This window comes from Rhinopithecus bieti, unplaced genomic scaffold (genome assembly GCF_001698545.2).
Source record: "Rhinopithecus bieti isolate Rb0 unplaced genomic scaffold, ASM169854v2 scaffold_33330, whole genome shotgun sequence".
NCBI lineage: Eukaryota > Metazoa > Chordata > Mammalia > Primates > Cercopithecidae > Rhinopithecus > Rhinopithecus bieti.
Genome location: NW_016814059.1, coordinates 671,231 through 694,936, shown reverse-complemented (window position 1 = coordinate 694,936; position 23,706 = coordinate 671,231). Strand labels below are relative to the sequence as shown.

The following is a 23,706-nucleotide window of genomic DNA, read 5'->3' as shown; positions in this document are numbered from 1 at the left end:
AGACCAGCCTTGTGTGTGTCTGACCCAGGCCTCCCATCAGGGCCCCACGCTGACCTCTGGATCCTGGTGGCTGTGCTGGATCACACAGCACCAACCCAGAGGGAGAGGCACACAGAGAGTCTGGGGCCACGCAGCACCCTCTCTCGGTGGCCAGAGAGCACTACCTTGCCGCCTGGGAGGAACCGGTTGATCCTGTCCCGAGCCTCGTCAGCCGCGTGCTCCACCAGCGCCAGCACGTGCTCCTCTGCGGTACTGTCCGTCAAGCTGCAGGCGTTCCCTTCAGGCTCAAACATGCAGCTGTGAGGTGGGGACAACCAAGTCACCTGGAGGCAGCATCCCCACCACACACCTGCGCCCCACGCGTCGGCACCTAACCCAGCCTCTACGACCCTGCCCTCAGACACAGAGCTGGCAGAGCGTACCTATCTCCTTTCAGGTCTCAAAGCATCCCTTTCACCCTAACCAAGTAATAAATTAAGACACTTATATTAAAATACAGAGTAAGCGTAAGCCAACTAGACAGACTCCCTGTTTTCCAACCTGGTGAAAACTCAGTTAAAGTGCAGTCGCTTTAACAAAAAAAGCAACAAAATAACAGATGTGCGCACTGGTTAGTCCTTAAAGGCCTCATCAGAAAAGCGACTGGAAAAGCGCCGGTGACTACGCAGGGCTCACAGCAAGGCCGGACAGGCGGGGCCGCTTGCGTGAGGTCTGATGCTGCTGGGCTGGGGGGACAGCAGCCCTCTGCTGTGGCCACTGGGTGGCAAAAAGCACACACAAGGACGTCAGCAAGTGGCCCCAGGTTCTGCCTGAAGCAGTTCTCAAACAGCTGAGGGGTGCAGGCTACAGCACCCAAGGAGTGTGGAAGGTTCTAGAAGCAAGCAAGTAGGCTCCTTTCCACCATGGGCACTTGCCTGGGTGTGGGTCTGAATGGCCTAGGGACAGGTGCAGACCGAGGGCAAGCCCTGCCCATGAGAGCGGCCCTGGCCTTGCCTGACCTACAGCGCCAACCTGGCAACCCGACACAGGAGTCAGAGCCCCATGAGCTCCACGGGAGGGCTCCGCTTAGGCAGCTGCGTGAGCCCATTGCTGATGCACACTCTGCGACACCAGGTGAAGGTCAGTGCCGGAGCTCGGCACGCTCTGCTGACTGCAGACTGACAGCTGGGGATCCATCTAAAGGGCCTGGATCCCACAGGCAAGGGTGGAGCCACAGCACCAGAAACACCCAAACCCAACCTGGGGCGGGTCCGCCAGGACATGACCCCACCACGGCTGAGCATGCTGGCCGACACCAACTCCAATTCCCCCTCAATGCTCAGCCACCATGAGGCGGCAGAGGGCGGCCATGAATCCCTAACCCTGAAGGCCAGCAGCGCAAGCGAGTCGGGGGCTGAGGTCGGACACAGCCACCAGCCAACCACGCAGTGAGTGTTCACATGGCAGCAGGGTGGGAAACACACTGCACGTGGGGAGACCACCTTAGGAGACTGTTGGCCGTTGCCAGGCAACATGCTCTGGCTGCAGAGCACCCTCCGTCTCCTCAGCCAAGGCTGCAGGACCTGAGGGGCTGGTGTCAAGACGGCCCTCCCTTTGGACTGTTGGAGGGAGCTGCTCAGAGCAGAAGCACCGAGCCCAGCACCGCTGCTGCCCCACCTGTTAAATCCACGCGAGTCCCGCATACACTGTGAGAAGGAGACAAACGATGGAGGGCCGTGAGCATCAGAACTGCCTCAAGGACATTCAGCACCAACTCCAGACGGCCCCTGACTTTCCACAAGACGGCACAAAAGCAGTACGCTTCGGTAGAAACCATCCTTCAAACCTGATCTGTCCCAGGCTGGCAACAGGCCACCGTCCTCTCAGGACACTGGGAAGATGGCAAGCCACAACGCTGTCAGACACACGGCCACGAGGGCGGATGTCCAGAGCCCGCACTCCCTGAGGCCTGCATTCAGCAAGTGACATGTGACGAAGCAGGCTCTGTGCCAGGCGCCTCTGCCCGCTGCAGGCTATTGTAAGTGCTCTCGGTGCCTCTAAGGCCCCTGGCGATACTCTCGCTTTGTTTGGTCCTATCAGACGGCCACCTCACGCAGGTGGAGGAGCATCTACAGGAATGACGTGTGACAGACTTTGACACAATCTCAATGCTCAGCCACTGTGAGACAGAGAGGCCCCATGAAAACCACTCTGGAGTTTAGAGAAAAAGGAAGAAGGTTCCCTGATGGACCACCCAAGTCAGCTGCTCCCTGTGGGAGGCAGCAGAGCTACAGGGAGCTGCGGCCTGCAGTCCTCACCTGCTTCCCCTGCAGCATCCACACCTTCCTGACCACGGGGCTGCACCTGCTCCACTCCAGCATCTACACAGACATGGAAGCGAGCAGTTCTGGGGTGGGCATCTGCCCCATGGCAAGAAAGAAGCCCCCTGCCAATGCTGGCTGCCCAAAGTGGGCCCGCTTGTGTGGCACAGTCTGGGACAAGGGCACAGCCTTGGCTGCCAGCAAGTGGTGTGCAGGGGAGGGAACGGCCGATGATCTTAACAAACGGCATGTGAAGACAGAGATCACCAGTCGGTAGCAGATGGGGGCAGCGGTGAGCCGACGGGCTAGGGTACCACACCTGGGTAAGAGTGCACGTGGCCGGTGGGCAGGAGGGGCCATCTGACCACACTCCTCCTGCCAGAATAAGCTCCTCCAAGGATGTCTAAGTGACATGACATCCGTTCTCCCACTCACTCACTCTCCCCCACAAAGCACCTGCTTTCCTGGTTGTGGTGCTCAACGCCAAAAGCAAACGTGGTTTCCACACAGCCTTTACCTGATAACTTCTCTACTCGGCTTTTTGGATTTCTTGGCAGTTTCTACTTGTACGGGTACAACTTCAGGGACAGGTTCCTCAACAGCTGTATCTTCATTGCCCAGAAGAGCTGCCTGCTGAGAAAAATCCATGTCCTGCATAAACGACATGCTGCGCTTCAAAGCTAACAGCCGCTCCTAGAATCAGAAAGGACAGAGCAGCAGGGATTTACCTCTCCCTCACAGCCAGGGTGCCGTGACGATGGGATGGGATGGGGATGGTCACAGCCTCACCTGGCCTAAGAGCTAACTTTCCACGCGGAGCAGCGGGAGGTGGTTGCAGGGGCTGGACCCACTGCCAGAGTGCGGCAGGTGCCGCGCCTCCTCTTTACCTTCACCTACGTGGGACGCATGCAGCCTGGCTCACGGCACAGATCTGGGAAGCCACTCAGGATGGCCAAGGAAGACAAGGATGTCCCATCTGGATTCAGTGAGGTAGCCATGCAAAACAAGCCCGCAATGCTGGCTGCCATCCAGCAAGACTGACACCCAGGCTTAAGAACAAGAGATGCGGAACTTTCCACCAACCCTAAATGAGACGTCACAACTAGGTCATGAGAGGGCGGCCGGGGACGTCTACCCTAAAGCAAAGGGGGCAACACCATGAGGGTGGCGGGTGGATGGAGCATGTGTTCACTGTGAGGCTCCCCTCGGGCACAAGCGACGGGGAGCAGAGCCCCTGCTTTCCGTAGCTCGCTGCTGCCAGTGAGTTTCTTACTTTGCTCATCATCTTAAAGCCTGCGTGAAGTATCTTCTTCGCCAACTTGTAGTACACGGTATCTGGCCTATTGTATGTCATTGCATTATCACACATCAATTTGAAATCTGCCTGAAAAGAAAACAGGAAAGACTTACCAAGCTTGAAATGCCACAGACAACAGCAAAGCCCTAGATGACTGTCAAGAAACCAAAAGGAAAAAGCTACAATTGAGTAGGAAACAATTCAACTGGGCTCTCTGTTCTAAAAATAATGTTTAAGAACTTAGATAAATTTTCTCAGTTGCACGTCAGTCTTGCATGAAAAATGTTACAATGAAGAGTTGGCCAAGCCTGTAACTTCTTTCTAAGCATCCCATACAAATGCTATGCGAGGAAAAAGGAGCATTTACTGTGCTTCCTGCATTTCTCCAAAACAGAAATAGGAACAGGAAGCAACAATATGATTCTTTCAAGTCAAAGTCGAGGCATAAAGGCAAGCGTGGGGCACAGTGATATCCTCTATCTCTAGAATTTCTCCATAGAATAGAATTTAAAATTCTGTCACCAAATAGTTCCCTCAAACTATCAGAAAAAGACTCTGCCCCCGCAAAAGGAGAGCCTTATTTCGTAATTTATGGTAAAACTATGGAAACATCCGTATTTTATTATCATAATCAGTTTCCTCAGCACAGGCCTCTCACAGGTGAGTACCAGCATCAGGCCGGAGCATGGCCCTGGAGGCCAGCCACCCTAACTGAGAATGTGCCATCTGGACCCTTCGCAACCCCGGTTCTGGAGCCAGCGGCCCCAGGGCCTGGCCTGAGACCACGGAGCCCACCGCAAGACTCCACTGCGGACACTCCACGGAGTGAGTGCTGCTCCCCTTTTCACTTTGTTGCTAGGAATGGCCAGGCTGGGGCCCAGAGCAGGGAATACCGAGGGCTTTAGCTCATGGAGTGCTCTGAGCATCTGTCCTCAGGTGCTGCCTGAACCTCTCATCAAGTTTCCTTTTCTCCCCCTCTCCTTTAAGTCTGTTCTGTTGTGTTTCTAGGAGTCAGCAAACCCTTCAGTAAACGTAAAATAAAAAAAAAATAGAAAAGTCAAGCTTTCCCAAGTGGAATGGAACCTAAGAGAGAAACCTTATGCCTTTCTAAACTACACTAATGCCAATTTATCAAGCATCTATTTTACTTTCTTCCCCTGGGTTGCAAAAACAATGCGCAGTTGCTAATTCTCATAGCCAGTAGCAAGAAACAGAGTTAAGAGCAAAGTACTCAGGAGACAAAAAAACTTACTATACTAAAAAGACTACCTGCTCAATTAGTATAAGACAAAATTAAGAATTAAAATAAGCATGCTTTTAAAACGTCTAGTCTCAAACCATGCCACGCCGGACACCTCATTGCTTGAAACAACATGTACTATTTACGCCAGTGCAGTAACTTAGAAAAGAAACAGCGTGCAACCTGGCCTACTTTCTTTTTTTTTTTTTTTTTGAGACGGAGTCTCGCTCTGTCCCCAGGCTGGAGTGCAGTTGCCGGATCTCAGCTCACTGCAAGCTCCACCTCCCGGGTTTACACCATTCTCCTGCCTCAGCCTCCCGAGTAGCTGGGACTACAGGCGCCCCGTCACCTCACCCGGCTAGTTTTTTGTATTTTTTTTAGTAGAGACGGGGTTTCACCGTGTTAGCCAGGATGGTCTCGATCTCCTGACCTTGTGATCCGCCCGTCTCAGCCTCCCAAAGTGCTGGGATTACAGGCTTGAGCCACCGCGCCCGGCCACCTGGCCTACTTTCTAGACCAAAGCACAAAGAAAATGTTTATGACCAATCATTTCCTTAATGCTGTGTCTGTAAAATAACACCCAAACACAGAAACACCTGTGAAAGCTCAAAAACTAGAAACGATCTAAGTTGAATGAAGTCTTCACGAGACATAAATACACAGAACTATGCCACAAGGACTTCGGGCAATGAAAGTAACTTACCTTAAATTCCGTAACTGACTTGTATTCATTAGCTACAATTTTGTCTTTCATGGTGCCAAAATCCATGGGATGTTTTATTATCATTGAATATCCAGGAGCAATTGCATCCGTGACAGGAAAAGCAAAAAATCCATGGGGATCCTTTCTGAAAGCAAAGACATCTTAAAGTGGAAAAATCTAGATTTCTAAATGATATAAAATCTTCTACAATCCAAAAATTGGATACACTGACCGAATTTTGTTTCTTAAAAGTAAAAAAATTACCAGGCTCTTTTAATTTATTGTGATAGGTATTTCAGATATAATAAAAATTCCCCCCAAAGCATCCTGGCGGCTGTCAGTATCCCAGCTCTAGCCTTGACTTCCCTCACCCTATTCTGACTTCAGTGTGAGCCACTACCGAGTCCATGAGCTCTTCCTGCCCACCCCGAAGTGGAGTGGGAATCACCAAGAGAAGGTGCAGGGTCTGTTTCACAGCTGACAGGGCTGGGGTGGGGAATAAGGCCTCAGAAAAGATGACACCATACACCCCCAGACACAAGCTCTTCAGAAACGCCCAGGTTTACCTCTGGAGCTGGCGGAGGAAGTGTTCCAGGAGTTGCTGAATAGGTGTGCTCTCATTTTCGGCTGACAATTTAAGGAAAAAAAAAATTGAATACAAAGACTTTGGTATCCCTTCATTAGAGAGCTCCAAGTTCACAGTATCTGTCTGTACGGGGTCTCACAGCATCTTAAGTTCCAGCAAGAACTAGGGATATAAAGATACACCCAACTCAGCCTTGGCTCCCACAAAGCTCAGCTGGGTGGGAAAGGGCACCCCCTCCCCGCAGCAGGAGTCATAAAAACCCCTTATAATAACTGGTAGCCCTTACATCAACAATGTGTGGTGATCACGTATCAATGCTTTCAGCTCATAACAATGTGTGGTGATCACTTATCAATGCTTTCAGCTCATATTACTACTCTAGACAAGGAATGATGGACGGAACAAAGGCTCTGGACATAAGGATTGATCCTGTATTCACCGATTATTATTTCACTTGAGGTCCCTTAAAATTCAACAAAAAGTAAATAAATAAATGGCTGGTGTGGTAGTGCATGCCTGTAGTCCCAAGAGGCTGAGGTGGGAGGATCGCTTGAGCCCAGGGTTATCTGAGCCCAGGAGTGAATCACGACACTGCACTCCAGCCTAGGGGACACAGCAAGACCATGTTTCAAAAATAAATTAAAAAAAGAAAGTGCCTGAAGAGCCAAATGATCACAGAAGCTCAGAAGACCACTAGCTATCCAGAACTTTCCTTCAGTGCAGCCAGCAGGGCTCAGATGGTTTCTGATGGCCTGAATGATTGCAGCACTAGCCTCCTCACTCCCTGATGTTCCATGTCCCAAAGGCCAACTGTCTAAGTTTCCCAATAATCCAGGAACCACTAGATGCTGAGAGGTGCCCGGAAGAGATAACCCTCGTCTTAAGTACAAACGCCTCATCACTGTGAGTTGTGCACAGGAAGGCTGGGGACAAGGAGAACCGAGTGGGCAAGTCCTTGTCAGCTAAAAATTCCAGCCCAAAGCCATCCTTGGCAGACGGTGCCCACGACAGAAATTCTACCAAAGGCCTTCAGCTTCCTCTGTCTCAGCCTATGGTCACTTTTAGCAACTTCAGACCCATCATTTGGGCTTCCAGGTCCCCTCTTCCCAGAGGAATTACCTGCGTTTTCACTAACATGCATGTCTGTTACCAATCTGACCCATGTGGGGCTACTCTTCTGATGCTGTTCTCTTTGGGTGCTAAGTGCAGACAAAACCAAACTTACAGATCCAGGGCTGGTAAACTTTTTACATAAGTGCCAGACAAAAAATAGTCTAGGCTTTGTGGGTCACATATGATTGGTCTCTGCAGATACGCCTTTTTGTTTTTTTATGAACCCTTGAAAAACATATAAACCATCCTTAGATAATAATAAGTTAAAAAACAAACCTTAACGGCACCAGTGGTAACTGGCCAAGCCTTGCTCTAGACATTCAGAGACACTGGAAGAAACCTCAGATCCAGAGAACACCCGGGATGAGGCCCTGGAAATACCAGCTCTCCTCCCTCCCATGCTTCTCCCCAAAGCAAGAGGACACGGTGCCGACCCTCATTTACAACGACGAGCTGTGAACACCAGGAGTCTCTAAAAGTCCACCCTTGCCTGGCTGTGTCCGGCACGCTCGGACTGGCCGATCTGGGGGAGGCTCCACCTCCACCTTCTTCCCAGGATCAAAGTCGTCAGCCTCTCCCTCCGTGTCACAGTGCTCCCTCTCTCGCTTCCGCTTCTTCTCTTCCTGGGCGGCAGAGTCAAGGGAGTGAGAAAGGCACGAGTAGGTGGGATCCAGACACGTCTGCCCAATCCCCTCGCAGTTCTCAGGGGAGGGACAGAGCTCAGGGAAACCCCCTCCAAGATCCTCCTCAAGCCGGGCTCCCTCCTCACGGAGACCCTCGCAGGGTCTGCTGAGGAACAGCACACCCAGGATCCTGGAACTGAGTCTGCTGGCCTCAGCGGTTTGCGTTTTGCTACAAACGGAACACCCCCTCCCCTCCTCCAGCCACGCAGGCGCACTCTGCCTGGGTCCTGGGACCGGCTCCCCATGGGGTCCTGGGCGGGGGGTGTCCGGGCCAACGCAGCCGCCGCTGCTCCTTTACCTTTCGCTTCCTCCTTTCCTCATCGTCCAGATGCTTCTCCTTCTCGGATTTCTTCTTCTTCTTCTTTTTCTTTTCTTTGTGCCTCTCTCGCTCATGGTCTGACCTGTCATCATAGTAACTGGAGTCGTGGCCGGATCCTGAGAGTTCAGTCACTTCACTTCCTCCGACTTTGAGGACTAGCTTCAGGGGTTTCTCCAGGGGCTTGTCGGCATAATCTGCACAGACACAGACCGAGTTCCACCCGCGTGCTCAGGTGCAAACGCCACGCAACCAGGTGAGACATGAAGGCGCTAAGAGGTAAAGGCCTCCCTGAGGAGTACAGCGGGGCTGCCAACCATCAGGGAGAGACGGAAGGGAAGACCACAGTGGCGGCATGTCACTGCCTCCTTGTTCTCCCTTCCCCTCCACAGGGAGCTTCAGGTCCCTTTCAAGTCACGGTGTCCTCACCAGAGGCCCTGTGGGATGTTCACATCACTCGTTCAAGAAGATGGATTAAGAAGGAACTGGAACCCCGGAGCCCGATCTCCCTCCTAGAAACCCCCAGCACTTCGGTTCACCCTCGCCTGACTTCCTGCAGGCGCCCGTGCTGCCCGCTGACACCCATGGAGCTGCCGCGGGAGCAGGGGAGAGCGAGGGAAAGGCGGGAGAAAGGGCAGCCTAGCTTCTCCCTTAGCTCCACACAAAAGCCAGCACAGATGCTTCCCTGGTCTCCAGGACCGGAGTGAGTGGGCTTGCAGCCTCGAGCCCAGAACCCTCTACGAGGAACGCAAGCGGGCAGCCAGGACCCCTCACGCGTGCCCGGTTCCCTGCCCGAAATCCCAGGACCACCTCCCGCGTGCCCGGAACCCCTCCCCCGTGGCCGGGACCTCGCCCGGTGCCCAGGACCCCCGTCCGAGTGCCCGGAACTCCTCCCCCGAGCCCAGGACCCCGCCCGCCGCGCGTCACAAAGCGCCGCCGCCTCACCCTCGTAGGACGAGCGCCACTCGGCCTTGTGCTTCTTGTGCTTCTTGCCCATAGCAGCGCCGGCGGCAGGCCCAGAGCGGGGGCCGGGAGCAGCGGGAACCCGGCCGGACAGTGGCCGCCACCGCCCCCTTGCCCTGGTTGGCCGCCCGCGTTCACTGCGCCGAGGTTGCCGAGCCCGCGGGGCCGCGCCGGAAGCAGGGCGGGGCGGGGCCGCGGCAGGAAGTGGCCCTACCGGCCCGAGCGCTTCCGGGTCAGGGGGTGGTGCGCCTCGCGCGGCAGATTCGAAGCTAGGGAGGGGCCCGCGGGCTGAGGCGGCGGCTGTGGCGGCGACGCTGGGCGTGAGGTGGCGGCGGCCACGCTCCAGTCGGGTCCTCACTGCTCTCGGGGGCGCCATGGACGAGGCCGTGGGCGACCTGAAGCAGGCGCTTCCCTGTGTGGCCGAGTCGCTGACGGTCCACGTGGAGGTGCATCAGCGCGGCGGCAGGTGAGCCGATGAGCCGGGCCAGCCCGACACACCTTCTGGGCACCCACCAGCCCCGACCCCAGCTCGTGCACCGAGCCCGGACCCAGGGGCACTGACCCGCCCCGATCCCGGCGCACTGACTCCTTTGCGACTGAACCCCAGGGAACTGACCTGGCCCGACTGGACCCCGGCGCGCAGGCCTCCGGGCCCGGATCCGATCCTAGCGCAGTGACCCAACCCCACCCCAGGGCACTGACCCTGCCGACCCGAGCCCTGCGCGCAGGATCCCAGCTCACAGATTGAACCCCGACCCGACCTCAGCCCACGGACCTGGCCCTGACCGTGCCCAGCTGTTCTCCAGTGCACCGATCTGACCCTGAGTCACACGTTGGAGGATAGGATGGTCGCGCATTGCACAGAGCTCTAAAGTCGCAGCCGAAATTGGGTTGTTATTCTTTGAGCCATTGTTTTTCAGACCCTTTAATTGTTCCCGTTCCTCACGGACTTGATGTTAAATTTTTAGGGTTCAAAGCAAATCCCACTCATTTGTGACCAAGTCAGTTCATGGGATGGGGGTGCCTATGGGCTGTGCTGCTCCCTGGAGTTGGGGGAGCTCAGCAGCGGGGCCAGACCCTCACAGACACTCCTCATGACCATGGAGGGTGGATTGAGGTCTAGTGAGACCACCAGCCTCAGAGGGGATGCAGAGGAAGAGACCTTTCCTTTAACAGAACAGCTGTTGACTGGTCACTGTCTAGGTGCTGGAGTTGAGACACGTCAGCATAATTGCACCAGGGCCCAGCGACATCTGCACAAAGCCCCACCACAGCCTTGTGACACCTGTGTAAACACCTTAGAGCTCAGAGACACCTGTACACAGTGTCACCGCAGCTTGGAGACACCCCATGTACAACCACACCTGGACCCAGAGACGCTAGGCATAATCACATCAGAGCACAGCTGCACCTAGAGGACAGACACCTACGCACAACTGCACCAGAGTTCATAGACACAACCACACTATCAATGCATGGTCGCTGCCTTGTAGGGTGCTAGGATGATTGCAGAGGGGCCACAGATCACCTGCCTGGCTCTGAGGAGCCTGTCCAGGAGGGAGGGGAGCCTGTCAGAGGGAGGCAGACATTAAATAGAACCTAAAGGGTGACTGCAGTTGATCAACCCAGTAAGCTGGGACAGTGCACAGCAGGGCACAGAGGTGTGATCCAGGACCAGGTCACTGTTGTAGAAAGGGAAGGTGTCAGGAGGAGTGCAGCAAGGTGGGCTGAGGGAAGCCCTGGATGCCAAGCGTAAAGCATTAGATTTTCTCAGCGTAAAACACAGCTATTGGAGACTTGTTACAATGCGGACTCCAGGCCTGACCCCGCAGCTGTGGAACTTCCTTATTGATAGTGAAAGCCACCATTATTGACTGCTTACTTTGTGCCAGGTATTGTCCTAAACACATTGAATGTATTAATGACCCTTCACAGTAGCCCAGCATAGCAAGGACTCTTACTGTTGTCTCCTTTTTCTAACTGGGAGCTGGGGCACAGCTTCTTCAGGGCACAGCTGGTAGAGGACCCATAGGCAAGGGGTGGCTCTAGATTTGGTCCCCAGGCAGGCCAGTTCCAGCCTGTCCTCTTTCTTATGTATTGTCTGAGTTTTTGCAAAACACTTAATTTTAACATTTTGTTTTTGAACTAAAATCATTTATGTGTGTTTTGGTGCTTGTGTGTGTGTGTGTGTATTTTTTTTTTTTTTTTTTTAGCACTGCAAAGAAAGAAGACATAAACCTGAGTGTTAGAAAGCTACTCAACAGACATAATATTGTGTTTGGTGATTACACATGGACTGAGTTTGATGAACCTTTTTTGACCAGAAATGTGCAGTCTGTGTCTATTGTTGACACAGAATTAAAGGTTAAAGACTCACAGGTAAGTTACTAATTTGCTGGGCCAAGGAACCGTTAGCTGAATACAAAGGCTGTATCATGAATGTCTTGCCGTTTTCATAGCTTGTTTTCAGAAATGGGTTCACTTCTCTGTTGGTTTGGGTGGCTAGACAAGTTCTTCTCACTAGCTGTCAGGAGCCAGGTGCTGGGAGCAGGAAGTGGCCCTGATGTCAGGGTGCTGTCAGTATAGCAGGGGACAGATCAGAAACCAGGAATGAGAATGCAGTGTTGTAGAATAGTGGACTGCGCTGGTAAGGCCTGTGTATGGTGTCTCATTCTTACAGTCAGCACATGTTTATTAAGTGCTCAGTGTGTGCTAGGGCCATAGGAGGTGTGGGGGCCATAGAGATGAGGAGATGGGCTTGCCTTGTAGAAGTCCTTCATCTCATCCCATGCATGGCCACCTCACCCACCTCGGAGTTCATGTGTATGTGTTAGAGGAGCTTTGTGTGAGGGCTTGGAGGCATTGGGGCAATTCTGGCACCAGTATAAAAACAACCTGAAACATATTTCTAGGGAAGATGTATGACAGCAGTACAACTCCTATCTTGTAAAAACCAGCTGTGAAGGACAGGCTTGGTACTAAGTTCTGCTCATGAGGTGGACCTCCCCATTCATACGTTAGGACCCATGTTTGTGCATGCTCAGAGCTTTGTGCACACTGAGATCTGATACTGCCGTGGTTTTGGCCAGTCTGAGGGAAGGAAGAGCCTCCCACACTGTTGTGGAGGGATGGACACCCTAACTGGAGGGCAGCGGGGTTGCCCAGGGAAAGTTCTAATGTTCTCTATCTGACTGCAAATTCACTTGTGGGAATTTATCTTAGTTGATAATTATGCAATTTTGTAGATCTTTCTGAATAGATGTTTGTTAGATGCTGTTAAAATAATAGCCAACAATTTGAAGTATTTTAACTGTCCACCAAAGATCAGTTAATAAATGTATGAATTCCATATATCTACACTATGTACAATGCAGCCATTAAAAAGAATGAAATAGATTTCTGTCTACCAATGTAAACATTTCTCTGAGCTATAACAACCGTAAAAAGACACAGTTAGGAAGCCGACTGGGCAAGGTGGCTCATGCCTGTAGTCCCAGCACTGTGGGAGACAGATGGAAGGATCACTTGAGGCCAGGAATCAGAGACTGGCCCGGGGATCATAGCAAGACCCCATCACTAAAAAGAGTTTTAAAAAATTAGTCAGCATGGTGGTGCGCACTTGTAGTGCCAGCTACTCAGGAGGCTGGAGGTGGGAGGATCACTTAAGTCCAGGAATTTAATGTTGCTGTGAGCTGTGATCGTGCCACTGCACTCTAGCCTGGGCGCAAGATCTTGTCTCAAAAAATAAGTTAATTAAAAAAACAAACAAACAAAACCCTATGTGGTAAAACTCAATTTTTGGTCAAATCTGTATGAGTGTATTTATAGACTATGATAACATCCCAGAGGTTGGATTTAGGGCACTTTTTCATTCTATAGGTAAATGTAGGGCCCAAAGGGCAAGGGATGGGTATTAGCTTTCAAAAGAGCTAATCCTCAATCTGAAATAAAATAACAGCCTTCTCATCTAATCTGAGAACTAGTTTTTATTCTACTATACATTCAGTTTTTATTCGTGGACCTTAACATCTAATTTGTATGGTTGGAATTAAGTGAGAGATTGTAAATGTGTGTGGATTTATTTGGCTTTTCCCTCATTTTAGCCCATCGATTTGAGTGCATGCACTGTTGCACTTCACATCTTCCAGCTGAATGAAGATGGCCCCAGCAGTGAAAATCTGGAGGAGGAGACAGAAAACATAATTGCAGCAAATCATTGGGTTCTGCCTGCAGGTATGGGGTGTGATGGAAGATGACGGGGAGGCTGAGGTCAGAGGATTGCATACTCCATGCCATGTCAGTTCACAGGGGGTTCTGTTTGTCCGTTTGTTTTGTAGGATTTTAGGATGTTTTCTCTCTTATGAAATGGAAAGTGTATCACAAAAGAGGAAAGTAGAGATTTCTAGTGTGGGACCATACTGTTCCTTTGGGCGGGTACTTCAGGTTCACGGCTAATGGAGAGCGCCCAGGTGCTCTTCTCACATGCCCGGTTGGTCTTTTCTGCTGAGTGGCTCCTTGCTGTCTGCTTGATGCTTCTCCGTAGGCGTTGCTGATGGGCTGTAGCAGGCCGAGCCCAGGGCTTCATTCAGTCAGCGTGTGGAGAAACGGGTGGATTTAGTGTCTGAACTTGGGTTGAAGCATGGGTAAAAGACAATTGAAAATGGTTATGATCATAAATTTTATAATGTGTTTACCACCAAAAAAATGATAGTTTAATGAACACATATTGTGGGGATTATGATATACATAAATGTAAAATAAATGACAACAATATTGTAAAGATGGGTGGGAAGTTTAAAGTTTTTTTAAAAGACCATTGCACATAATAACGAGACATAAAGTGTAATTCTTTGACTCCAATTGTCTGCCAAAAGTTGTATGTGACTGACATTTATTTTACATCTTTGATTTTAATAAAAACTAAAATTTGAAGAAAAATTTGCAGAATTTATACTTTCCTGTAATCAGAATCGTGGTCTTACGCTGTGTAGCACAGTGGGAAGCTCAGGCTTAGGCTCGGGGGAGACTGGGGTGGCTGCAATTGCATTCCTGAAATCAGGTCTTTGTTTAATTCTGTCACAGCTGAATTCCATGGGCTTTGGGACAGCTTGGTGTATGATGTGGAAGTCAAATCCCACGTAAGTTGCTGTGCCTTTTCCCAGAATGCCCTGTTATTTGAAGAGGAACCGTTACTGTTTTGCTCTCCAGCACCCCCGAGCAACTTGATGCAGATGGATTTTTGGGAGCCCCTGTCTGCTGGCAGCCCTTCTCCTGGACATCTGTCCTCTAGGATTGCTCCAGAGTAGAGCTGGTCTCTGGGGAGCTCCCTGAGAGAGAAGAGGGAAAGGGAGAATGTGAAGGCAACTTCACATTCTGCACAAAGGAAAGGCCAGTGTGTCTTCACCCCTGCACCCTCTGCAACCGGAAGGGTCCTTCCCACACAGGCAGCTCGCTAGAATACCATCACGCAGCTGTCCCAGGCTGCTTCTCCACATTGTGGCTGTTGTTATTTTGCGAATAATAACTGCTGTATCATTCTAGAGGAAGGCGCTTACTCATTACTTGATAAACAAACCCCTTAGTGGTTTTGTTTAATGTTGGCACTTTAAATAAAAGTGATCATTTTGTTTCTGTTCTTATAAAAGTAATAGCCAGTGTTTTTCCTTTTCCCTTTTTGAAGCACCTTCTCTTCTGAAATGAAAGCGTTTGGAGGTGATGATCTCTTAGGAGGCGGCCTTGCTCCCTTTGCTCCCTCTTCTCATGTAGGATCAAGCCCTGGGGGTGCACATTTCTTGGGGACCTTTGCCTTGTTGGTACCTTTATCTAGCTCTTTTTCTTCTATCAGCTTCTTGATTATGTGATGACAACTCTACTGTTTTCAGACAAGAACGTCAACAGCAACCTCATCACCTGGAACCGGGTGGTGCTGCTCCATGGTAAAGCATGCAGGCTTTTATTTGACCAGATAAGTGGCATGAAATTCAGCCTTTACTTTTACCTTTGTTCTTCTGCAAGGAGTTCCAGCTTTTTGTTTTCTGAAGGAGCCACAGCTGTCCTAGAATGTCCCCTCTCTGTGAGGCAGATCCAGCTCATGACACTTGGGACATTTATTTTTTATTTTTTTTGAGACGGAGTCTCGCTGTCATCTAGGCTGGAGTGCAGTGGCGATCTCGGCTCCCTACAACCTCCACTTCCCGGGTTCCTCCAAGGTTCCAGCGACTCTCCTGCCTCAGCCTCCTGAGTAGCTGGGATTACAGCATGCACCACCACACCCGGCTAAGTTTTGTATTTTTTTTTTTTTTTTNGAGCCACAGCTGTCCTAGAATGTCCCCTCTCTGTGAGGCAGATCCAGCTCATGACACTTGGGACATTTATTTTTTATTTTTTTTGAGACGGAGTCTCGCTGTCATCTAGGCTGGAGTGCAGTGGCGATCTCGGCTCCCTACAACCTCCACTTCCCGGGTTCCTCCAAGGTTCCAGCGACTCTCCTGCCTCAGCCTCCTGAGTAGCTGGGATTACAGGCATGCACCACCACACCCGGCTAAGTTTTGTATTTTTTTTTTTTTTTTTTTTTTGAGACGGAGTCTTGCTTTTTCGCCTAGGCTGGAGCGCAGTGGCGCGATCTCGGCTCCCTACAAGCTCTGCCTCCCGGGTTCACGCCATTCTCCTGCCTCAGCCTCCCAGTAGCTGGGACTACAGGCGCCCACCACCATGCCCGGCTAATTTTTTGTATTTTTAGTAGAGACGGGGTTTCACCGTGTTAGCCAGGCTGGTCTCAAACTCCTGACCTCAGGTGATCCGCCCGCCTCAACCTCCCAAAGTGCTGGGATTACAGGCGTGAGCCACCACTCCCGGCCCTTGGGGTATTTATTACTTGGTACTTCATCAAGTCTTCCTGTGGGGTGCCGCATTCCAAGACATCCTCAGATGCCCCAAATGTGGATAGTACTGAACTCTGTGTAGACTGTTTTTTCCTATACAGACTTTCCTATGATAAACCTTAACTTATAAATCAGGCACAGTAAGAGATTAACAATAATAACCAATAGGAAAAAGGAACAATTATAATAACTTACAAAAGTTATTTTAAACTTGTGAATTGTTTATTTTAGAATGTTCCATATAATATTTTGGACTGTGGGTGACTGCAGGTAACTGAAACCTTGGAAAGTAAAATCTTGGATAAGGGGGGACTATTGTGTTATTAAACTTTTCCAAAAATTCTGCCTTGTTTCCCCAGCTGATTGTAATTCTTTAGAATTCTGCCTGTTTCCCGGCTGATTGCAACTCTTTAGAATTCTCCGTTGTAGGCCAGGCGCAGTGGCTCGCACCTGTAATCCCAGCACTTTGGGATGCCGAGGCGGGCGGATCATAAGGTCAGGAGATCAAGACCATCCTGGCTAACATGGTGAAATCCCGTCTCTACTAAAAATACAAAAAAAAAATTAGCCGAGTGTGGTGGCAGGCGCCTGTAGTCCCAGCTACTTGGGAGGCTGAGGCAGGAGAATGGCGTGAACCCAGGAGGCGGAGCTTGCAGTGAGCCGAGATTGCACCACTGCACTCCAGCCTGGGTGACAGAGCAAGACTCTGTCTCAAAAAATAAATAAATAAATAGATAGAATTCTGCCTTGTTTCCCAGCTGATTGTAACTCTTCTTTAGGATGGAAACTTCCTCATATTTCTTTGTAGTACTCAGCTTTACTTTGTGAGGAGTAAACTGAAAAAGCCATATTTTAAAAAAATTCTGTCTGGTTCTTGTCAGGAGAAAATATTGATGATTTGTTGTTTTGTTTTCAATATCACCGGGTAGAATGGGGACACGGGAATTGAGTGGACTCGAGAGTATGAAACTGTAGCAAAGTGTTAAATAGAAGCTTGAAGAGTACTTAACTTCTTTGCATCAGTTAAGATTGCGTGACGACGTGCCCTTAAAACACAATATTCTTTTAAAGAGCAGATATGCCCCACATACTGTCCTCACAGCACGATCAGAGTAAGCAGCAGGTGTTTTAATTAGTGATTAAGTTGTTTCTGTTTGGAATCAGTTACATATTTCCTCTTTAATTCTTGAAAATGCTTGCAGAAAATGAGAGTTGCATGTCTCGATTTTCTGTTAGATGCTTTCCTTTTTTCATATTGGTCACCTCACAGCTTCTGGGAGGCATCATGTTAGGGGATGCTTGGCAGGCAGGCGTGCAAGAAGAACACTGGCCTCTGCCACTCTTCGAATTTAGTGTGGGGTACTAGCCCACTGAGAATCGTCTTAGGAAAGAGGGTGGTTCTGAGGGCAGCAGGAACAACACATGTCAGTGCCTGAGGAGGGTAGGACCCTCCACCTCATTTATCAAGAAAGGTGTGTTTGGCTTCTGAAAGGTGCCTTGATGAGTGGCTTTCATAGAGGAAGTGTGGGGACAAGGACAGGTGTCAGCAAAGATGTAGGCTAGAAAATGCAATGCTCACTCCCAGTGCTAAGTGGGACTGCAGGCCAGTGCTGGGGGTGGGGAGGTGATGGAGGCTGAGACTAATATAGTACAAATTAGTTAAGAAAGAGAGGGAGACGTAAGTGTATTGATAATATTTCACAGCATTTAAGCTTCTAAGCAGACTTCATTGTAGTAGTAACATCAATAGCTTTTAACTGTATTCCTTATATTTTATGGAAAATGGAAGTTACTGTTGTTTTAAGAAGTTTGTTGCAGTACTGACTAAAAAGTATATTTGCTCTGATCTTTGTCACAGGTCCTCCTGGCACTGGAAAGACATCCCTGTGTAAAGCGTTAGCTCAGAAATTGACGATTAGACTTTCAAGCAGGTAACTTTTGGTAATTTGTGAGAGGAGAGCCATGGGAATGGGATTTATAACAGGAGGTTGTTTTTTTTCTAAATCATTTTAAACAAGTAATAGATTCCTCTCCTTCACTGTAAGTCACTTGATTCCTCTGTATTCAGCATAGTTTTGAGTTATGATTTCAGTCTTTTAAGATTTGAGACTTATTTTATTGCCAGCATAAAACATTGCTGGTGAATTGCACTTCAGAAGACTATACTTTCTCCCCTTGCAGGATGGAGTGTTCTGCAGATTTCAGGTCAGGGTACTCGGTAGCTTTGCTGATTTTCTGTTCACTCGTTTTATCCATTACTGAGAGAAGAATGTTAAGTCTCTAATTATGGATTTGTCTTTTCCTCTTGAGTTCTGTTTAGGGCTTATGGTTTTCGTCACACTTGGAAAATATCTGGTCACTGTTTCCTCACCGAATTTCCTTGCCCCTCCCCTTTATCTGGGACTCTGTCTTTTTTTATGTTAGACTGATGTTCTACAGGCCACTCGTGTGCTTTTTTGTTTTTTTCAGTTCTTTAGAAATATCTATTTTATTCTAAAGTTTCTGTTGCTGTATTTTCAAGATGACTGATTTTCTACATCGTCTAATCTGCTTTTAATTCCATTCAGTGAAGTTTTATGTCTGATGGTGTATTTTTCTGCTCTGAATGTTCTGATTCTTTTTGTACTTTTCTTTCATTATGTTCTTGTTCACATCTTGAACAACTTTGTAATAGCCGTTTTAATGTTCTGTCTGCTAATTCCGTCATGATTGTCATTTCTGATTCTGTTTCTATTGACTGGTTTTTCTGCTCGTTATGGGTCACATGGTTTTGCTTTGTTGGCATGTTAGGTAGTGTTGGATTAGATGCTGAACGTTGTGGTTTGAAGTGTGTGGATTGTATCTTCTTTAGTGAGTGTTGGGTTTTGTTCCATTAGGCCTTTCCATTACCTGTGATTTGGTGTGATCCTTTGAGGTTTGGTTTTTTTAAGCTTTGGGAGGAGTTTAGGTTTAGTGTTAACACTAAATTATGGTCCTCTGGGGTCTACACTGAGTAGAGCACTCTCCACCCCAGCTGTTGGAGTATGCACTCCTCCCAGCCTGTGTGAGGTCCAGGAGCCCTTCAGCTCACAGATCAGAGTCACCCTTTACGTAGCTGCATGGAATGTCCCCAGCTGATACACACCTGAGTATTCATCCAGGACACCGGGGGTGCCATGAGGATTCCTGGACACTCCTTCTGAGGTATTTCTTCATATTTCCTTCCTCTCTGGAATTCTGTTCTGCAGCCTTCAGTCACTTCAGACTCCCTGAACTCCATTCTCTGTCTCCTTGACTCAGCAAGTGCCCATACTCCACTTGGGTTCCCTCCTGTGCCTGTCATTGGAAGACACCTCCCGGCAGACAGGGCATTTGTAGTGGGTCCCTGGTCTTCTGACTCAGGAGTCCCTGCCTTCACTGCCTGTGTCCAGCAACCTTACCAGATGGTGTTTCATCCATTTTGCCTTAAATGAGGTTTTCTCATTTAAGATTAGATGGTAAATCTGCTTCCTGTTACTCCAGTATGACTAGAGGAAATCCTGTGAGGTTTAATTTCATATACATAATTTTAGTTCTTGAAAAATGTCTTGTAAATGTTTTTACATAGGGAAATTGCTTTATTTTGACCCCTTAGGTTATGTTTAGCAACTTGCCCTTTGCTTTGACATATTGAAATACATGTGTGTTTTCAAGATCTCTAGGGGCATGCCGGCATGGCGGCTCATGCGTGTAATCCCAGCACTTTGGGAGGCGGAGGCAGGTGAATTGCTTGAAACCAGGAGTTTGAGACCAGCATGGACAACTTGGAGAGACCCTATCCCTACAAAAAAGTACAAAAAATTATCTGGGCGTGGTAGCACATACCTGTGGTCCCAGCTGCTTGTGAGGCTGAGGCGGGAGGATCACCTTAGCCCAGTCTCTACTAAAAACTACAAAAAACTAGCTGGGCGAGGTGGCGGTGCCTGTAGTCCCAGCTACCCGGGAGGCTGAGGCAGGAGAATGGCGTGAACCCGGGAGGCGGAGCTTGCAGTGAGCTGAGATCCGGCCACAGCACTCCAGCCTGGGTGACAGAGCGAGACTCCGTCTCAAAAAAAAAAAAAAAAAAAAAAAAAAAAAGAAATGGCAAAAAGAAGCCTTAGCAGGCCTTTGTTCCTCACTCTATTAAAGAACCAAAATGTTTTATAATTAATTCTGTTTAATATTCAACCTAGTTTTTATTTTGTTAGATTGTCTGTATCCCTCCCCTGTTTTATAAACAGTATCAGTAAATGGTGTCTCTCTTTTTTACGTGGAATGCCAGTGATGCTTTTTGAACGTAATTCTTTTTCTTTTGTGGACTTTTGATGTGGAGGAAACTGAGAAGAGGACTTGGAAGTCAGCTTTTCTCTGGCCTCAGTCTTGTTCTCTGGTGATTTAGTCAGCAGCTAAGCACGCCCAGATCTGTCTGCAGGCTTCTGAATGGATAGGGGAGTGTTCTGGGTTCCAATCCATCTGTGTGTGTGAAAGTTAACTTTGGGCCACCTGAGCATTCCTGGGCTCTGGGGTCTGCGCTGGAAAGCAGATTATCGTGCTCTCTAGGGTTCCGTGGAAGGAGGGAAAAATGCTCAGCTTCTGCCAAAAGCTCTTGATGCTTCTGTTTTGTTTTCTGTATTATATTAGTACTACTAGTATTTTTAAACATAGAAATATAATTTGTAAATAGATTTAAAATAGGAGTTTTTACTCTTTAACTCAATTGGTACAGTCTAGAACTACTAATTGAATCTTGTTAGACTTTTTCATAATTATTTAGTACACAGAGGGCTGGATTCCTCATTTCTTTGTCAGTAACTGTAGTTCCCCCGATGCTGGACACTCGAGATGTTGCATTCAAGATGCATGAATGGCTGTCGCTGAGGATCTGCAGGACCGATTAGTAATTCTCTCAACTCCTTTTTTCTATCTCAGGTACCGGTATGGCCAATTAATTGAAATAAACAGCCACAGCCTCTTTTCTAAGTGGTTTTCGGAAGTAAGTTAAATATTCTAATTATCTGGATTGTGTAGCTGAAAAAATGTCTTGTATGTTAGGCAAATCCTCCTCCAGAAGCATCAGGAGAGAACTGGGTGGGAAAGGTGTGTGAGGATCAGGGCTGACTGTGATCAGAGAAGGTTCCGGAGGTGGGGCCCGCGGGGACCCTCCCTTGGTTCTCCCCAGACCTCTGACTGGGTGGGATAGGGCATTTGATGGACTCTCAGGAGGGCAGGACTGGCACTCAGGGGACTGCAGCCCTGCCACACATGTCCTCGGTGCTCATGCGCCCTAGTGCTGTGAGCTGAGGGGGTCAGACAAGGTGATGTCACAGGTGATTCTTACGTCTGAGGAGCTGTGCCCAAGTCACCTGGCATCCGCACATCCCTCTGGTGAGGTGAGGTGGGACCAGGCACACTGGGCACAGGAGAGCCTGTGAGGAAAGCATCCCACCCCGTTTGCATCTGTGGTCTGTCTCTTTTCCTCATCAGAGAGGACACACAGGTAAAGCAGAGGTACAGGTCACCCTCACTGTGCCGCCCCGGGCAGGGCAGGTATGGTCTCAGGTCTTAGCACCCTGGCATTCAAAGCAGAGGGCGAGAATATTAGGCTGGCCTCCTCCCATGCCGCCCTGGCTTCTCTGATTTAGGGAGCTTTCTGAGGGGCCGTCAGGAGACAGTGGGGCTTGTGGGGACAACGGGGCAGCAGGCCACATCAGGGTCCCCCTGTGCACCTGGCGGTGTGGTCCCTGCACGTTGACACTTAAAGGGTGTTTGGGTTCCAGAGTGGCAAGCTGGTAACCAAGATGTTTCAGAAGATTCAGGATTTGATTGATGATAAAGACGCTCTGGTGTTTGTGCTGATTGATGAGGTAGGCATTTCCAGATAAGGACATTCATGACAGAATCGCCTTTTGCTGTTGTGGGGACACAGCCTGTTCCTGTAGCTCCTGGCTTTCCCCTCCTACGGCCGGTCCGCCCTCTAGCCCTCCCTGCACTGTGCGCCTTTCCGCCTTCCTGCAGCATCTGCAGGCTAGGCATGGGAACACCCATTCATTCATCTTTTTCACCTGCTCAGGGGGACGTATCCCCATAGCTGCCTGTGAGGTGCCAGGCCCTGTCCTTTTTGACCCCATTGCTCCCTCCCAACAGGTGGAGAGTCTCACGGCCGCCCGAAATGCCTCCAGGGCGGGCACTGAGCCATCAGATGCCATCCGCGTGGTCAATGCCGTCTTGACCCAAATTGATCAGATTAAAAGGTAACCAGGACATGCAGCGATTTTCCCTGAGAAGTGATAAGAAGTTTGTTGCAAAGAAATGCGTGATACTTGTACAACTCCAGATCTTAGTGCCCAGTTCTTTTACCTAAAAGTGCATTTGGCATTGAGTATTGACTCCTTTTCCACATTGGAGGCAGCATATTGTAAATGCTTTTAAAGAAATTGTTTTAGTTTATTAAAATGTAAAAGAAGGCTGGGCATGGTGGCTCACGCCTGTAATCCCAGCACTTTGGGAGGCCAAGGCGGGCAGATCACGAAGTCAGGAGATCGAGACCATCATGGCTAACATGGTGAAACCCCATCTCTAGCAAAAACACAAAATATCAGCCGGGCATGGTGGCGGGCGCCTATAGTCCCAGCTACTTGGGAGGCTGAGGCAGGAGAATGGCGTGAACCCAGGAGGCAGAACTTGCAGTGAGCCGAGATCGCACCACTGCACTGCAGCCTGGGCGACAGAGCAAGACTCCGTCTCAAAAAAAAAAAGAAAAGTAAAAGAAAACTCAGGAATGCTAAGAATTTTATGTAGCACAGAAAAGCATGAAATGAAGAACTGCTACATTCAGGCCTTATACCGCCCACTTCTCTCCTATCCCACCCAGTGTCAGCACCAACCGGTGCTGCTCGTAGATGAATGGCTGTCCCCTGCTCGCTCTGCTGGCCCAGGACAGAAAGCTTCATGGACGGATGGTCCACATCTCCACAGTCCAGCTTCACAGGACCAGGGCCTGTTGTCAGTGTAGCCCAAGTTGATCAAGCTTAAGGAGGAACGGCTGCTGGCCAAATTCCCAAGGAAGTGATGGGCAAGCCAGAACCTGTCTGTCCCTGTGTGGTGCTCATCCAGGACTCAGGTTCCTTCTCTGAAATGCTCTTTCTGCCCTCAGGGTGCCTGGGGAGTCCCGGGCATTCTCAGAAGCTGGATTGTTGAGTGTGGGGTGGCAGCAAACTGAACTGTGCAGAGGAACATTTTGTCCAGTCCATGACCACTGTCTCACCACAGAGAACATGTCTGGCTTCCTGAGAAGCGCTCGTCTTGGGGTCAGCTGCAGGAGTGTGCAGGTCCTGGAGGGGGGCCTCTCCTGCCTCTGACTTCCTTCTCCTTGTGTCCACTTCCTTCCCTACCCGGCTTGGCCCTCAGTCTGCTGCAATCTGGCTCCTGCCCCCACCACAGCCCCGCAGCCCCACATTCACACGAGTGCTCACTTTTCTCTTTCTGGAACATTGCACAGAACTGACACCCTGGTGGCCCCTTCCCTGAGTCTCTTTGTGCCTCCCTCCCTGGCCTCCATTCTCCTGTCTCCCTGGTTTATGCTGCTGGCATCTCTCCGCAGGGAGGAGTCTACACAGCCTGGCTGAGG

At 49.7% G+C, this 23,706-nt stretch overlaps 2 protein-coding genes across 24 annotated transcripts in view; one reads left to right on the top strand and one right to left on the bottom strand.

Annotated features, from left to right (window-relative positions):
- BRD9 (bromodomain containing 9) overlaps nt 1–9,651 on the bottom strand; it is a 27,632-nt gene extending 17,981 nt beyond the window's left edge. For 2 of the 11 annotated variants that reach the window (XM_017849558.1, XM_017849562.1), the window contains exons 1-9: nt 9,184–9,651; nt 8,221–8,435; nt 7,730–7,862; nt 6,107–6,167; nt 5,541–5,685; nt 3,574–3,684; nt 2,818–2,993; nt 2,298–2,360; nt 165–297 (exon numbers count right to left, since the gene is read on the bottom strand). In XM_017849558.1, the coding sequence (XP_017705047.1) occupies nt 165–297; nt 2,298–2,360; nt 2,818–2,993; nt 3,574–3,684; nt 5,541–5,685; nt 6,107–6,167; nt 7,730–7,862; nt 8,221–8,435; nt 9,184–9,577 (1,431 nt within the window). In that variant the 5' untranslated portion in view covers nt 9,578–9,651. Of the gene's footprint in view, nt 1–164; nt 298–2,297; nt 2,361–2,817; nt 2,994–3,573; nt 3,685–5,540; nt 5,702–6,106; nt 6,168–7,729; nt 7,863–8,220; nt 8,436–9,183 lie in introns of those variants that run through there. The other 9 variants (XM_017849560.1, XM_017849565.1, XM_017849563.1 and 6 more) reach the window with 6 other exon arrangements.
- Nucleotides 9,437–23,706, top strand: part of TRIP13 (thyroid hormone receptor interactor 13) — a 62,006-nt gene continuing 47,736 nt past the window's right edge. For all 13 annotated transcript variants that reach the window (XR_001880997.1, XR_001880992.1, XR_001880994.1 and 10 more), the window contains exons 1-9: nt 9,437–9,667; nt 11,415–11,580; nt 13,305–13,434; nt 14,284–14,339; nt 15,047–15,137; nt 17,941–18,013; nt 21,009–21,072; nt 21,857–21,943; nt 22,224–22,330. Coding sequence is in view for 3 of the 13 variants with exons in the window: in XM_017849571.1 (XP_017705060.1) it covers nt 9,576–9,667; nt 11,415–11,580; nt 13,305–13,434; nt 14,284–14,339; nt 15,047–15,137; nt 17,941–18,013; nt 21,009–21,072; nt 21,857–21,943; nt 22,224–22,330 (866 nt within the window). In the remaining 10 variants the exon portion in view is untranslated. The remainder of the gene's footprint in view (nt 9,668–11,414; nt 11,581–13,304; nt 13,435–14,283; nt 14,340–15,046; nt 15,138–17,940; nt 18,014–21,008; nt 21,073–21,856; nt 21,944–22,223; nt 22,331–23,706) is intronic.